The 17,936-nt window shown below is 39.1% G+C and overlaps 1 protein-coding gene across 7 annotated transcripts in view; it reads right to left on the reverse strand.

The window, feature by feature from the left end:
• Window positions 1-17,936, reverse strand: part of LOC121898667 (latent-transforming growth factor beta-binding protein 2) — a 101,757-nt gene that overhangs the window by 68,737 nt on the left and 15,084 nt on the right. For 5 of the 7 annotated variants that reach the window (XM_042413979.1, XM_042413985.1, XM_042413983.1 and 2 more), the window contains 2 exons: window positions 9,599-10,772; window positions 4,029-4,291 (listed from right to left, as the gene is read on the reverse strand). In XM_042413979.1, coding sequence (XP_042269913.1) covers window positions 4,029-4,291; window positions 9,599-10,772 — 1,437 coding nt within the window. The remainder of the gene's footprint in view (window positions 1-4,028; window positions 4,292-9,598; window positions 10,773-17,936) is intronic. The other 2 variants (XM_042413986.1, XM_042413980.1) reach the window with 1 other exon arrangement.

Genomic DNA, 17,936 nt, shown 5'->3' on the forward strand with positions numbered 1-17,936 from the left:
TGACACACAGCAGCCAACAACACACACACACACACACACATACACTTACAGAATGACCCAGTGTGGAGCCTGAACCAGTGAAGCATAAAAAACTATAAACATGAATAGTGGAACAAAATGGAAACACTGCGCACATTATTACAACATAACCATTACATACTCCACCAGCAACTAACACTTCTTTTTTCTAAATGCTCCACTCTGGAGACCCGAACACGAAGAATCAACATTACAGCATCACTGTTCAACAAAAGGAAAGACGTCATGTCCCAAATGGATCCCAAATGGATCACAAGGATCAGTATCAGCTACATCTGGGCAGATTTTAATGGATCTGTGTCGACTAAATTAAAGTCAATAAAACGTAGATCCTTTCTTTCCTCTCCTGTGTTTTGTCTTCCTCAGCCTGTTAGTGTTGCTGCTGCAGCTGATCTCCACAGAGCAGCGTTTCACCGCAGATCAGAGTGAAAATTAAAAGGTGCACCTGTATGACACTGATTTGTTCACTAACAAATCTGTAATGAAAAGCTTCAGCTAGCAGCTTCTTATGTTTAGCGGCGCTGTCACCACGTCTACACTGAGAGCACAGCGAGAGCAGCGGCAACGAGGGCATCACTGGAGGCGTTCAGGTGCAGTGTTGAGCGTAGGTCACCCGTGTTTGGAACTGCTCAGTGTCCAATACTCAATCACGGTAACTGCACATGTAAAATGGAAGATTTGAAGCCCAAAAATAGGTTTTGGGTCACAAAAATAGAAATGCATCACGTGTGAGACGGATGACTGTGTGGACGCGGCGTTAGCGTAACGTGCTGCACTAATTAACCTTCATTCTGTGAGAACTTGATGACAAAATTACACTCGTCTGCTGTCGGTTTGTGTGTCTGTACTGAACCAAAGATCATTTGCGAGAGAAGAAGCTCCACTCTGCAACACCAATGTACAACCGATAGTTCCAACAACTCCAACAGAGTGAGACGTCTTCTCGCTACAGGATCACATCAGTTTCAGGAGTCACTTTCTCCAGTTAAGCTTTCATTCATATCAGATCATTTAAGCTGATCAGTCTAATAGTTTTGCTACAGCTGTTATTTTAATGTGACAAACATCAGTCGATTTATTGATATTTATTAGATAAGCTGTGTATTAGATATTTCTTTTCATTTCTATGTATACTGAGCATCTTTGGCACAAACATTTCTTGAGTTGTGTCATTTCGACATTAATATAAGTATCAGATCAGGTCAAGATTGATCAGGATATCCCTAAAAGATATTTTGGAAAAATGTATGACGACAGGTTGATAAAAAAAGAAAAAGTTCCAATATGGACACAACATGAATAGATGAATTATTAACTAACTTTATGAACCCTGATAGTTCACAACAGCTGTGTAGCATCTTCCCGCTGTGTGCGTGTCGGTCCTGGATGATACTCACACTATCACAGTTTAGATCAACGTGTTTTATATTCTCTTTATATACTCAAACTCGTACCTTCAAGACCAAATTAAAAAAATCAACTAAAGACGAATCAGCTGTGTGACCACTGAGCCTTGTTTACATTATTAATTTTTAATTGACATTGTGGGTGTATGTGATGTGCTGTTGTGTGTAGCTTTGTATTTTGTATAGGGTGTTTTTTTTGTTTGTTTGTTTGTTTGTTTTTTGCTTTGTACTGTTTGTTGTTGTGCTGTTGTGTGTTTTAATTATAATGGGACTACGGATGCAAATTAGCTTCAAGCTAACTCCGGCGCAGTGCATCATTTATGCTTAATACTGCACACTGTCCTGTTCAATAAATCAAATCAGAAACCCGAGATGCTGCTACATTCGACAAACACGTTGGCATCGGTCATCCTAAAGCTTCTTCTCTTGTAACACTGAAAGTGAAACACAGAGAGTCAAAATATGAACAAAAACATCCTGAACGGTTGTAAGTATGTCAGTTAGAGCGAAATACCAGTCTGATCTTACATTTAAAGACTAACTAGCTCTGCACTGTAAAACTACACTGCTGTTACATTCAGTCACCTATAACGAGGATGACGACATGTTTAAAGCCTTCTTGTTTTAAAACGAGGAATGGAGCTGATGTTGTGACAGCGACAGATGTCATTCAGTTTGCAAAAACAACAGAAATGAACCCGCGGTTATCATCTACTTCTATCTGATATCAAGGATCCATTGTTTCTAAATGACTGTTAACTGCACATGTGCAAGAACAGAGAGCAACAGTAACATCAACAAGTACAAAAGGTGGACGCCAACTCCACGCTCCATATCGTCACCTCACCCACGATTTATAGCTGATCTATCGCTCTTTCCTTCTTAAACTTCATCCGCTGTTCCATCAGCGTCGCTCTCGCACTGAAGTGGACCACTCTAAGAAGTCAGTTTCTCTCCATAGCGGGACAATAACAGGAAGTGTTTAATGGTCTAATCACAGTGATCAGGGCTGGACTATGAGACTATATTCACCTTATCTGAAGTTCACACACATGCAGTAAAAACCAGGAATTCCAGCTCCATTATATCACCGTCAGCTTGTTTTTGGACAGAGATGAAAAAACACATTCCAACAATGTATGGTTGAAAGACACGACCTGTGTGTGTGTATATATATATATATATATGTGTGTACAGTCCGTCTATCAGCGCCACCGTATCAGCTTCACACTGGTTATTATACAAAATAATGAGCCGTGTGTTACGGTATGTGTGTTAAATACACGGCGAGCTGGTGTTAACATGTCCAAACATGAGACAGTTTGATTATAATGTCTGCTCTCGTATCTTTAACCCCACCAGCAGATAATCACAGTAAATATACACACAGAGAGAGGTCTGGTCACACAGGAACGTTGCGTAATAGTCAGATAATAATAAAAACATGCATGAAAACCTTAAAGGGGACATATTCTGGGGTACTGGGTAGGCCTTTTACGTCATGTTTCAACGTGCAGCATCACGGCAGTCACTGTTACTGTTAATATAATGATGTTTTATGGTGTGACAACACTGTGGTTAAAGTCTGGTTAGGTTTAGGTACAAAATGGTTGGGGTTAAAAAAAAAAAAACACTCCTAACTTGCCGTTAAAGACACTCAGTTGGAGGCTGGAGGCGAACACTTTTTGCCATCTATTTATCTAGCATCCACCCAACCTGCCACCTCCGAATATGGAAATATTTAACTGGTCTATTTCAGACATTGTGGCAGCTCTATTAGAGGTCTGTTGGTTTATCCTGCACATTGAAAAATAACACTAAAATGTTTTGTCGGATGTTAAACATGATCAAAGTTCCAAAACTTGAGGTGAGTGTATGTAGAAATGCTGCCTGCAAGTCCGTTCCGTTAGCCTTGGTTGCTAAGGTGGTTGCTAAGGTGTTTCCATGTGTTGTTCAGCTCCAACATGTACGGATGTATTTGAGAAGTTGACATTTGGAGTAAAGAAGGAGAAAAAGAAGTGAAATCCTGCTACTATAGTTTGTTTACGTAGCCTCCGGAGCCGGAGGAAGCTTCCTGAAGCTGACCAATCAGAACAGAGTGGGCTCATCAGGAGGCGGGGCCTTAAAGAGACAGGAGCTAAAACGGCCTGTTTCAGACAGAGGCTGAACTGAGGGGCTGCATAAAGGACCAGTAGAAGATCAATAAGGAGTTTTTAACTGGAAATCATGCAAAAATATTCCAGTAGTGCCCCAGAATATAAATATAGAGCTGGAAATGAGCAGAACAGATCCTCTTTAAGCTACTGCTAATGCTAACCCAACATTTCCTACTGCTGCTGCTTCACATTAAAAGCATTAAACAGGCCACACATGGGGTTTTTATTGTGAAGCAGCCACAGGAAATGTTATTTATTTGTCACAGAGGTTTGTTCTTCAAAAATTCATCAACAAAACAACACTTTCATGCTTCTGTCAGCGGATGAGTTTTAAATTTTGCCGGCAGCAACAGAAGAACAAGAGAAACTGTGATGTAATCTGTGATGTAATCTGTGATGTAATCTGCGACGTGTGTGACGTGCTCACCTGCGGGCGCAGTGACGTGGACGGTGTACTGGCCCTTCTGAGTGTAGAAAGTCTTCACTCTGGTTTTCACAGAGGAGGAGGAGGAGGAGGATGACGCTGGTGAAGACGAGGAGGAGGAGGAGGAGTTCGAAGAAGAGGAAGAGGAGGTCACCAGTTTTTTCCTCTCCTTCTCGATGTGCTTCATCAGCAGGGCGGCCATCTTGTCTCCTCTTCCTCCCCGAGACAGAGTCTTCCTCAGCAGCACGGCCTGGGCCTCCCTCAGACTGTCAAACACAAAAAAACACACATCGTTTACATTTTATCATTTGGTGCTTTTATCAACTTACAAGTGATCATATACACACAAATACTTCATATAGCTGCTCCAGACATCTGGCAGATGGGTTTCCATGAGTTTTCCGTGATTTCAAACTAATTTGCAAAACTAAACATTACCTGAAATCTGTGTATACATGAAAAGTAAGTACAGTGTAATATCTGGTGTCTTCTTCTTCTACACAGATCAACTATCCTAAGTTGCAAAAACTCGTCTGGTTTCCCATATTTTGTCGCAGCCTATGAGCCGGGTTGTGACATATGGGGGCTCGTCCAGGATCTATCTATAATATCTGGTGTCATGTCTTCTTCTTCTACACGGATCAATTACTGATGAGAACTATGACTTTTAGGTTTCAGTCTTTTAGCAGGACATCGTTTATGCTTAAAAAGATTCTTCTTTTAAAACAAGTCGGCTGGAAACATTAAAAAGTCGGCTAGAGACAGAATTTTAACCAACTCATCAGCGAGCTACAGGTGATAACATTTTCAAGCAACATTTCTGTCATTTAAAAAAAAATCAAATGGTATCCGCTTATATGTAAATGAGGAGCTGCGTCTGTCTGGCAAATAATGTTTTTTTTTAACGAATATTTTAAAAAATATTTGTTAGTTAGAGGGACCTCCTTCATAAGGTAGTTTATTCATGAACACTTATTGTAACACTTTCATTTTCTAAAATTAAAAGCGTAATAAAAACAGGATTTTTAAGCCTCTTTCCACTTTTATTCAAATACAAATAATTTTGCTGCCTCAACAAATACAGATACAAATATAAATACTGGACTCAGCCATTGGACTTTATGTTGGGACGAGCTCTAGGAAGGTTTTACAAATATAAAACCTTAATGGTTTAGAGTAATAATTGACCTTGTTTGCAGTCGGAGGTGTCTTGTAAACAGTTTTATAGACGTCTCTTTTTTTGCAGCACCATTAGTGGCCACTGGGACAAACTGGCAGCAAAAGCACTGTATCAACTCTATTATCACATCCATGACTTTATGTGTATACATGAGGACAAATACTAACAGTAACAAAGTGAGACGAGACAGAAATCTGAGCTAAAATATTAAAGTTCACACACACAACAAATTAGTTTTTTTGTCACACGCTGATGGACTGTTATGAAAGTCATTGGTGGGAATGTTCAGATGTGGGAGGGTTATTTTTCCCTCTCTGAGACTGAACTTGAGTGTTTCTCAAGACCGGCTCTGCCTGAAAGAATGATTTAAAATATCCCCAAAATAGTCTGATGAAAAGCAGCCCAGACCTGCTGCAGCTCAGTGAACAAACAGCACAGATAAACAGTCCAGAGCTGATAACTAATACACACACACACACAGACGCCCCGCAGTCTGATGCAGCTTCACTAAAGTTTATTTTTCATTCCTGTTAAGTGTCTAAACTCTAAATGTTACAGCTGCTGTTGGTTTGTTAAGAGTCATTTTAAAAAGACATTTATGAGTTGTGAAATGAGGCGTTGATGTGGGAACAGCAGACACGTCTCTGAGCATCAAATCAAAATAAAGCTGCAAGCAGCGTTGGTCGGGACCTCGCACTCTGGCCCGTCGGGATCAGATCATTTTGCTTTTTAAAAATGAGGGATATTTATTACAAGTGTGGTGTGCTTTTATTTTGAAAGATTGATTGACAGGATGAGAATTTTCTGCAGGGTGAAACACGTCTGTCTTGCTCACACCTGTGTCATCAAAATCATGCAAGTTTTGGGCCCATTCACTTGAATTTCAATTAGTAAATTGAAAACTCTTGATGAGTTTGTGTGTCAAACTAATCATTTTCCTAATTTTCGTCCAGTCTATTTTTAGAAAAGCAAAGACTTTTAACCCACATGACCTGGTGAAAGTTTGATTTGAATGGAGAGTGTGAGCGAACCCACACCTTTTTGAACATTTACTGCTTCCACATAGTTTTAGATACAAACTTCATTTGAACTTTAAATGAGTCACAAGACTTTGACCTACAAATCTTGAATTAACATGTTTTTTCTATATTTTACTGTTTTTGAGATATTAGAGTGTGAGTTTTAAAGTCTTTTCTTGCTCCTCCTGTGATTTTATAATGAGTGTGTATTGCGGAATGTTTCACAGCACTGAGGGAGTGACATCACCAGGAGCAGTTGGAGAGGAGGATTTTAGAGAACGCTTTTTGTGAAATATCTTCATAAATCCCATGACTTTGGCCAAATCTTACATTAAAAATCATATTTTAGTAGGAAATTTCATGGCAAATCCATTGATACAGGTTTGAAAGTAGTCAGACTTATAGTTTAGACATCAGAAGCTTCTGTTTGACACAAAGTTCATGCCCATAGATTGCCTCCCCATTGTTTTACATTGTAAGGGTGATGTGGCACTGCAACTTTCAGGGCTTATAAAATCCAAACCGTTTGAGTTATTACAAAGTTTTTCACAACTTTTTTTCAGCACAGTGTCATAAGTCATGTATCAAAGTTTGAAGCCAATAACATTAACGCCCTTCTAGGAGATAGTGTTTGTTCGGGGTACAAAATTGGGGCAAAGTCTTATTTTGAAAGGCTGATTGCGGACTTCCTGTTAGATTTAGGTAAGGGGTGTCAGTGTATGATTTGTAGGTCTTGATGAGACGAATAATTGAGTTTTGGTTTGATGTCTCTACGACATTCCTACGGACCGTGGCGGCCATTTTGTTACATAGGTAGCGCTAGAGAGCACATTTTGGCACTTTAGTGGTTAATTTTGACATTTTATCAAATTTTTCACCAGACCTGATGTGCGTGCCAAATTCGGTGAGTTTTTGAGCATGTTTAGGGGGTCAAATTTAGGGTTTCAGTGGCGTAATAATAAAGAAAGAAAGAAACAAACAAACAAACACACGAAAAACAATAGGGTCCTCGCCCTATACAGCTAGGTGAAAAACATGAATGAGCTGCTGCCTGATATTCATAAGTGATATTATAAATTTATAGTTACAGGCACATATCCAGTATCTGGGTTGTCTCATGATGTTTACTACACCGCTGAGTGTTTCTGGTGCATCACACACACACACGAGTCATAACCGTCAGTCGGGATAATAATCAAAACCCCCAAAGTCCCCCGTCGTAGAGAAGGCGGCGCGCTCTGCTTTTCCAGCCCTCCCTGAACAGCTCTAAACGCTCATTCCTCTCCTCTCTGTCTGTCGGCCTTCCTGCTCCAGTAGGCGATGTGTCATTTTGTCTGCTCAGGGGTAAACAGGCGAGAGAAAAACCCCTGATTGAGATGCACAGAATGCTCCTAAAACCATAATAATACCAGCATTTCCCCACATGTCATGTCAGAAAATGCTAGATTGGGAATAAGGCTTAATTCAGAAACGAGACTGAACTCATCAACAGCAGCTCTGCCCTCAGGTTCAACTCAAAGTAGTGACTTTGCTAAACGGTTGTTAACGGTTACGTCATGAGACACTGGATGTTAAAGTGGTTTTGGGCTGGTTTCACCCCTGAGAACACTAGTCTCTCACCTGGGCGTCTCCCTTTCATGTGCGACTGACTGTGAAATATGTACGTTTGGCTGATTTTTCATCATAAAAAAAAAACTTCTGAAGAAGTTTTATTCTGAAAGAAAAACAGATCTGGATACAAAACAAACTGTAAACTGTTGTAACACTGATGTAACATCATGTAACATGTACCACTGAACAGCCTGTTGCGTCGTCCTTCTCTCTCATAGTGAGATATGGAGGGCGTTGAGTGGATCTGTGTATTGATACTCAGGTTATTGATCCTCCACCAGTGTTCAGCACAAACAAAAAACAAAAAAAAAACTTTGTCATTTGGTTTCTTGTCAGGTTGAACTTGTTGAAGCTGCTCTGTCTCAATCTAACACGCATTCACCGTTATTTTAACACTGTGTGCTGTGTGTTGCCATGGTAACCGACAATGGGTTTTGTCATTCTGCGATCACATGAAACGATCTCACCGTCCTGGCGTCTGAACTTCAACAACAAAGGTCAACAAATTTTTTCTCTTCATGCTCTTAATGTGAAACCTGTTTTATTTTGTAAAATCTGGGACCCGTACTTGGACTATAATGGCGCTGAGAACACCTGAGAACCCCTGAAAGCATCGTCAAACTCAAAACTAACAAGTTAAATGTTGAAACTTGTGGTTCTTATTAACTGTGTTACGTACGAGTCAGAATCAGCTCCTTGTAGTCTGAAGCCGGTCCAGCAGACTTCCCACAGTCTGTACTGACCCTGGCTCTGACCCCCTCTGACCTCCACGACCTTTGACCTCTGACTCAGGGTTATGTTGATTGTTGAGCCTAAAGGAGACTCAGAGCTGAAAGTTCTCTGTGTATTTACAGGGACCAGATGTCCTCTCAGAGACAGATGAATCCTCCTCAGTCAGGACTTTTTGCCCTTTAAGACACTGAATATGTAACACTGCTTTATCAAGTTGTTAAAATGATTGATTTTTGTGATTAAGACATGATTGACTTAAATGTTCCTTGCAGTTTTATTCGGACATGACAGGACAACAGAGTAGTCGTGTTTGCATCCATAAAACCTCAGTGGGGTCAGTGCTGGACACAAAAAACAATTAAACTGCACTGAATCTGAGCTCCCTTTACTTTATTTGCGATGTTTAGACCAACTACAGCTCTTCCTCAAGCAAGTTGTTGGTTTAATTTGAACAAACTATCTCTGCATGTAAGCAAAACTAAACCCATCATCTTTGATACTCATGTAAAGAACAATAATCTGTTTCAGTCTGTAGGAAATGTTGTGTTGTATTATTATTATTATTTTCTACTGTTTGGTTGGAAGTAAATACATTTTTTTGGTTGTCTTCTTCTGTTGTTTTTGTGTAAATATTTACAGACCAGAACAGACTTTCCGCTGCAGCCTCCAGTGTGTTTAGAGTGTATTATAAAGGTGAAGAGCTCCACCTGCTGCCTGAACAGAGAACTGCACCAATTTTAATGTGTTTATTTGACTAGATTTGAATAAACACAACAGATGAGGAGGAGGAGGAGGAAGGAAGATGAAGGAGGAGAGCTACTGAATGGGCCAACTGGGCAGGGGCCAGAGGGGTCAGGGGGGGGCCCCCTAAGCCAGACCCTCTGTTTGAAGTCTCTTTAAAAATAGAGAGTGTCTGTGAACCAAAACCTCCAGTCCAGTTTCTGTTTATTGTTGCTTCATATTAAAGCTTCCCAGCATACTGAGGCTACATGAAGAAGAGGAGGAGAGAAAAGGTTCAGGTGTTAACTCACCTCAGCGTCTGCTTTTTCGCCTCCTTCTTCTTCTTCTCCTCTGACTTTGTTCTTCTTCCCTCTGTGCTCCTCTCAGCAACATCCGCAACTTCCTCCCCTCCTCTCGGTCCTGGATTGGACTCTAGCTTTGGGATTTTAGAGCTCACGAGTCTTTTCTCTACTTTAAACCCGACTACAGACTCTGGATCACGTCGCTGCTCTACATTAGGCTCAGCGTTAAACTCGATTTTAGAGATTCCCACACTTTCCTCTGACTCAGACCTTAAATTACTCCTTATATTTAATCTGTGCTCTACCTTAGACCCAGAGTTAGACTCCAAATATTGTCCCCTCTCTAGTTTAGACTTAAACTCCAGATTTGGGATTAAAGAGGTTGTTAATCTTTCCATCACCTCAGTCTCTGAATCAGTCTGTCGGTTTAAGGTTTTCTCTCCTGTCTCTGAACTCTCATGTAAATCTAGAGATACCTTTCCCTCACTTTTGGACCTGGAGAGAAGCTCTACATTTGGGTTTTTAGTCGGTCTGTCCTGTGTCTGAGACCCTGGATTAAATGCTGCAGCTACTCTTTCCTCTCTCTCGCCCTCTGAGTTTGGAGACTTTAGGTTTAGAGTTTCTTTAAGGCCTTCTGCTCCCTCCTCAGTGTCTGCAGTGTCTCTCGTCCAGGGTCGGAGGTTGTTAAACCCGGGTTTAGATTCAGTAGTGGACTTCATCTTCACCTCCTCCATCCTCTCTGCTCTCCGTCCCGTCTGTGGACTTTTTGGGGAGGCCTGGTTCTCATACTGCAGTAGAAACCTCTTGGAAACGCCTCCTTTGTCCTCACTTCTAGCTGGAACCACTTCAGTTTTAACTCCTGACTTTGCACCAGAGGTGGTTTCAGCTTGAGTGGAGGATGGATTCTGGCTTTTGCTGGTCGTCTTTGGCGTTTCAGCAGCTCTCGTGGGGGCAGGTGGAGGTAAAATGGCAGGTTTGGTGTTTCTCAGGGGGGCGAGGGTTGGTTGTGGAGGGGCGTGGGAGAGGTTGAAGTGGACAGAAGATCTGTGTGGGACGCTGGTAGGAAGGATGGAGGTCAGCGTGGAAAACTCACAGCGGGAACCGTGGAAACCACTTCGACAACGACATTGGTTGGGCTGCCGGCACAACGCTCTGTTACGGCAAGGAGGAAGACATCTGGCTGCTGGAGGAGAGGAGAGGAAATCATTCAGATACGTGATTGATGTATTCATGAAAGTGTAAAGATCATTTTTAAAAATTATAATATAATTCAAAGTAAATATGAAAACGGATGTAAAAGCAGATGAAGGTATACTGAATATCTTTATGTTAATTTACAAATTAGGGGGTGGATATAAAATAATATCCAGATTGTACAAAAGTCTCCGGGACTCTTTAAAGGCTCAACATGTTAAAAATAAATGGGAAAGAGAGGGAGGAATGGTAATATCTGAGGATGAATGAGGAAATATATGCAAATCACAATGGAGAACTACATATTTGCACTGTTGGAGGAAATTTAGGTGGAAAAATCTCATGAGATTTTTCATCAATCCCAACCAGAAGAGATATCAAGGTGATGGAATGAACTGCTGGAGGCTTTGTGGAGCAAATGTAGGCAACCATTATCACTTATTTTGGAACTGCCCAAAAGTCACATCCTACTGGCGGGAAATTCATAAATGCATGGAAACAGTATTTCAAATCATTTTTTTCCATTTGATGCTCTGACAATGTATATGGGTACTGTCATACAGAATATCCAGACAAAGGCAGATAAATACCTAATGAGAATATTACTTATTGGAGGGGAAAAAAGCCTCGACTAGGAAGTAGTTGCAACCAGATGCTCAATCATTAGAGGATTGGTTAAAAATTATTTATGAAATTTACATAATGGAAAGAATAACATTTTCTATAAAAATGCAAATGGAAACATTTAGGGGAATGTGGTTAAAATGGATCAAGTAGACAGACCTGACTTTATTTAATCTCCAATGGACTACTACTGTGATATAAGGAGAGGATTTCCATGGATTTATGAGTGTGTGTGACATTGTTTGTACAAATGTTCATAGTTAGTTACTTAAAGTAAAATGAAAGGGAAAGTAAAAGAAGGAAGACAAGTTTTATTTTAATAAGGTTAATGCAGTATATTGTTTTTTTTGTTTGTTTTGTCTAGTTATTTCTACACTAATATGTATTTATGTAAATGAGATTAATGTACTCAAATGTCTTACAAACCTGGACTGTGAACGACCTGTAACCTGATGTGTTACCCTGTTTACTGGTTGTGATATTTTCAAGGCGTCTGTGTTTTCATATTATGTTCTTAAGTGATGATGTTCAGATCAAACTTAACAGGATTGATGTAAAATATAATATACAGCACCAGTCAAACACACTTTCACATTCAAGTGAATGTGAAACACATCTAATCACATGTGAAATTAAAGTGACAGGTTAAATGTTTCACTTCACATATGAAAATTTGTTTTTTCACATGTGACGGTTTACATTCACGTAAAATTAGAATCTTTCACATGAAAATTATTCCGCTTACATGTGTAATGATCTTTTTCACATGTTAAGGTTTGTGTTAATGTAAAACTGAAATCATGTAGTTTTACATTACATGTGAAATGAAAACGTCAAATGTGAAATGTTTCAGTTTACGTGTAAAATTGTGGAATTTTTAAGATACACGTCATTTCTAAATGTGAAGCAAAGATTCACATGTGAAACAAGAACATCACAGTAAACCTGTAATTTTTTTTAAAGATTTGTATTAATGTGAAAAGTTGAAAACATGTCTTAATCACGTGTTTTTTTAAAGATACACATAAAATTTTAGTTCAGATGTGAAACTACAACATCACATGTGAAATATTTCAGTAAATATTTCACATGTTGAGGTTTGCAATTCATGTGAAAACCTAAAAAAACAAACATGTTGTCTTTAATCACAGTTGATCTTTAAAGATACACACGTGATTTCCACATTAGAAACTATAGTTCACATGTGCAATTTAAACATCACAGGTGAAATCTGTCAGTTCACATGTGTAATGATCTTTTTCACATGTTAAGGTTTGTGTTAATGTAAAACTGAAATCATGTAGTTTTACATTACATGTGAAATGGAAACGTCAAATGTGAAATGTTTCAGTTCACGTGTAAAATTGTGGAATTTTTAAGATACACGTCATTTATAAATGTGAAGCAAAGATTCACATGTGAAACAAGAACATCACAGTAACGTGTATAAGATTTGTATTAATGTGAAAGGTTGAAAACATGTCTTAATCACGTGTTTTTTAAAGATACACATGAAATTTTAGTTCAGATGTGAAACCACAACATCACATGTGAAATATTTCAGTAAATATTTCACATGTTGAGGTTTGCAATTCATGTGAAAACCTAAAAAAAACAAACATGTTGTCTTTAATCACAGTTGATCTTTAAAGATACACACGTGATTTCCACATTAGAAACTATAGTTCACATGTGCAATTCAAACATCACAGGTGAAATGTTTCAGTTCACATGTGTAATGATCTTTTTCACATGTTAAATATTACATTTCACTTACATTCAGTTCACGTCTCACCGGGAGCCAATAAACAAACCTTCAGTTAAGAGAACTTTGTGAAAGTTGGAACTGTTTTTTTTACTCTCTTCAGTAGAGTTGATGGAAGAACAAATAATGATCTGCATTTTCTTTGTCCGACTTGTTCAAATTTGCAACGTTTGGACAAAAACACAGAGAGACAAAGAGACACAGAGAGAGAGAGAGAGAGAGAGAGAGAGAGAGAGAGAGAGAGAGAGAGACCTCCCTGATCTTCAGAAACTGTCCTGTCTATGTGGGGAGAAAAGTCAATGTGCAGTAAAAGCTGCAAAATATATTAAGTCTTGTCATAATCTGAGAGAAATAAGCTCTGTAGTAAATGTTTCTGTGTGATTACATCTGTAAAAATGCTTTTTATTATATTGTATTTAATATTATTGTTTATATTTATATGTTATTGTAGAATTATTAATCATCTGTCAATGTTTATAATTTTCTGTACTGCTTTGGCAATGTAGATTTCTGATCTGTCATGTCAATAAAGCTTATTTGAATTGAATTAAATTGAATTGAGAGACAGAGAGAGAGAGAGAGACAGGCTCAGTGTCCACAGTAGAAACAGGAAGTTACAGACAGACATGGCGCCCAGAGAGGAGCGTGTCTGTGCTCACTTCTTGACAAGGGGAGGTAGAGACAGAGATGCACTTCCTCCTCCTCCACCGTGAGAAGTTCTCTTCAGTAAGAGACTCCCACTGCCAGGAAATAGCCGAGAAAATACCAAACCTCCACATGTTAGCTCCAGAGGAGAAACTGGCAGTTCTCCTGGCTGAAGGTCCAGCAGCTCCTCCAACAGATAAACACATACCTGCCTGTCACAGCCTGAGGGACTCACAATCACTGGAAAACCTATATTCATAAGATATTAAGTAGCTGCATCAAATTCTATAGAAATGTATTGTTCTGTCTTGTATTGCAATCAAAGAATGGACTGCATTAATGTAATATAGAACCTGCACGTGACACCTGTATATTTAATATGTATTATATGAATCTTCTGAAAACTGCTTTGGCAACAACATGTCCTCTTTGTTCATGCCAATAAAGCTTATTTGAATTTGAATTTGAATTTGAGAGAGAGAGACAGGGGGGTCCAGTGTCTCTCTGTCGTTATACAACTCTGTGCTGTTTGTTTGTGGTGTCCAGACTCCTGACCACAGTTTTCTTCTACCAGGACAATGTGACCAAACAGTAAAGCTTTACTCCGTGGGCACTGAGCCCACTGGGACTTAGGTGTGTATATGTGTGTGTGTGTGTGTGTATATGTGTGAGTGTGTATGTGTGTGTGTATGTGTGTGTGTGTGTGTGTGTGTGTGTGTGTGTGTGTAAGCCTTCAGACAGAAAGGGTAAATCTGTTTCCATTCACGAGTTTCTGCTCTCTGCAGGCCATTCAGAGCCCAGTCGTAATCCCTGACCTGAAAGAAACCATTTGGATGTGTGTGTGTGTGTGTGTGTGTGTGTGTGTGTGTGTGTGTGTGTGTGTGTGTGTGTGTGTGTGTGCAGCTCGTCTCGTTTATATACAATTAGTTTACAACAGGAAGTGCGTTTTGGAGGAAATGTAAAGCCACTCAGATTAAGATTTTTATAAACATAACGAGGAAAGTGTCAAACTGAACATATCAGTAAAATATCAGCTGTTTTCTACCAAAATATCAGATCTTGCAATATAATATCAGCTTGTAGTGTGTCCACACAGTCATTTAAAAGTCTGTGAAGCTTATATTCAGCTTCAGCAGTCTGAGTTAGTCATATCAAGTGGATATCTGACACATTTACAGTCTTTTTAGCATCAAATTCCCTCTTTGTGTTTCCTCGGACAGTGTTTCCCTGTTGAGCTGCAGGTGGAAGTATAGTAACAAAAAGAGGAACTTTGGCACTAAAAAGACTGTAATGTTGAAAGATATCTACTTGATTTGACTCATTTGGACGCTGAAGCTTCATATTAGGTTCAGATAAACTTTCAAATACATTTTAATGGTCAGTATGAACAGGATGAATGATTACAGCGAGAAAAAACAGCTTTAATGTTCATTTGAGCTCCTGATTGTTGGTTTAAAACACTTGATAAACTGTGAACTCGTCCTTTAACATTTAAGTGGATCCTTTACTGTTTTAGTTGCTTGAACCTCGGTCTTTACAGTCTCCGGTCTGCAGTGAAGCTGCTCCTGCATGTGGATTATATAAACTACACTTTAGACTCAGTGTGGTAACCATAAAGTCCACAATCACTGTAAATCCCTTTAGCAGCATAAATCCCAGCTCTGCATATGGATTCTAGTGTCCATAAATTCACACTTTGAGCTGTGAGACGTGACACAGTATGACTGTACGTACAGTCTGTGATAATCTGTTCAGCAGTTTCTGACTCCAGGCGGATGTTGAAGGATTCAGAGAGCTTTTACCCGTTTGTGTAGAACAGTAAAGATCAGCGGTGGAAGTAACTAAAGTCCTTCACTTCAGTACAGTTTTGAGGTACTTGTACTTTACTTGAGTATTTCCATGTGATGTTACTTTCTATATTTCAGAGGGAAATATTGTACTTTCTACTCCACTACATTTATTTGACAGCTTTAGTTACTTTTCAGATGAAGATTTGACACAATGGATAATATAACAAGCTTTTAAAATACAACACATTGTTAAAGATGAAACCAGTGGTTTCCAACCTTTTTGGCTTTTGACGTCTTACAAAAAGCAGTGTGTAGTCGGGGTCACATTTCACATGTCTATGAGTTGTTAACAGCTCCACCAAATAGTGATTTTTCCCTCTAAACTTCTCACATGCTTTCATTTCAATAAATGTTCAAATGATCCAATATTTCAGCAAAAATCAAAGATTAGAGAAAAAGTCAGAAAACTGAAAACAGATTTGTGTATCAGAACTTTGTTTTTTCTTCTTTCCTCTCCCATTAATCATCTCACCACCCCTCAGATTTATCTGCTGACCCTTTGGAGGGGCCCGACCCCTAGGTTGGGAACCACTGGACTAAACTAGCTAACTGTATATAAAGTAGTGTAAACTAGCTCCACCTCCAGCAGCTACAACAGTAACATGCTGCTCTAACACTGATGCTTCACTATTAATAATCTAATGATGTCATATATAATAATATATCAGTCAGAGGGACCAAACCACTACTTTTACTGCAATACTTTAACTACATCAAGCTCATAATACTTATGTACTTTTACTGCAATACTTTAACTACATCAAGCTCATAATACTTATGTACTTTTACTGCAATACTTTAACTACATCAAGCTCATAATACTTATGTACTTTTACTGCAATACTTTAACTACATCAAGCTCATAATACTTAACGTTTCGCTCCTGATGAACTCACATAGTGGAGACTAAAAGATCTTAAATCTCCGTCCAACAGCAACAATATTAATCAAAATAAAAATAACTATAATAAATAACTAAAGCTCTCTGATTGGATGGTTCTTACAGCAAAGCTCTCTGGGACATGTAGTAGATTTTTATTTTGAAGCTGGTATCTCCTTTTTTTGAACATATTAAAAATATTTTTTTGAATAATAAATAACAGTTTCATATAAAGCCTGGGAGGAGTCATGGAGAAAAAAAACTAATTTGTGCTCTTAATTTAACTGAATTCGTATCATTCTCTGATCCTGCGAACTCTCTCACTGTGGATCACTGGGATTTAATAAGGTCTTATTTTGATTTTACACTAAGACATGTGGATGTACTTTAACACAACGCTGTCTTATCTCTGAGATGCCTTATAATATCTTGCATGGATGCCGTCCAGTTAATAAAGACTCTTCATGGATACAGGTGGATGAACAATAAGTGCAAAGAACATGTGCGTCTAGTGAGAAAGGAGGACGTAAGTTCTGTTAGATCCTCCAGAATATCCTCTATAGATTGGACCAGACAGTCAGCTTTCTCTGTGAAAGCCACAACTCAGTGAAACGTCCTACCTGATGATATGAGGAGCCACAGTTCAACCACATTAAAACAATCTGCTAAAAGCTACTCAGCTCTGTTACCTCTGAATCTAAATTTCATCTCATGGTTCTTCTCATGAACGCAAATAATCTTGCTTTTAATTTGACAAGTTTAGATTATTAATTTCTAGTTGATATTGTGGGTGTATGTGATGTGTAGGGCTGTAAGTCAACCGAAGAAAATATTGGTCAACTGAAATCTTACATAATCTTCAACTAATCGGTTAGTGGCGGGGAGGTTGGATGTAAGGGGACAGATTGAACTCAGCAGTCATACATTTCTCTGTTTAGCATCTACAGGTTAGGCTAACCCATTGTTGCTAACTTTGGAGCTAACCTCCTTCACTTTTCCAGCACTTGGGGAAACAACAGACGTGACTTTTTAGCATTTTTTAACTGACACTACTGACTTACTACTAACCTTTTCCTCTGCTCCGCTCGCATCCACCGTCTCTGCCGCTCGCTACGCAAACATACTAAGCAATGCCATATTACTAACGGAGTTACGCTACCAATAGTTTCCATGGCAACGACACAGCGGTTGACTCATACCGGAACAGGCTGCAAAGAGGCTCCCAAACGCTATAGATTTCCGAATGAATGGATATTTGGCGTTATTTTTTATCATTTAAAAATGTTTTTTTTTGGCCTGGCGGGAGTTCTCGTTGTTCTAATTATAGGAGAAACACTGATTCAGTAGATGTTCAGTAAACGTTGAGTACAGTTAGACCCAGCAGGCTCC

Source organism: Thunnus maccoyii, chromosome 6 (assembly GCF_910596095.1).
Source record: "Thunnus maccoyii chromosome 6, fThuMac1.1, whole genome shotgun sequence".
NCBI lineage: Eukaryota > Metazoa > Chordata > Actinopteri > Scombriformes > Scombridae > Thunnus > Thunnus maccoyii.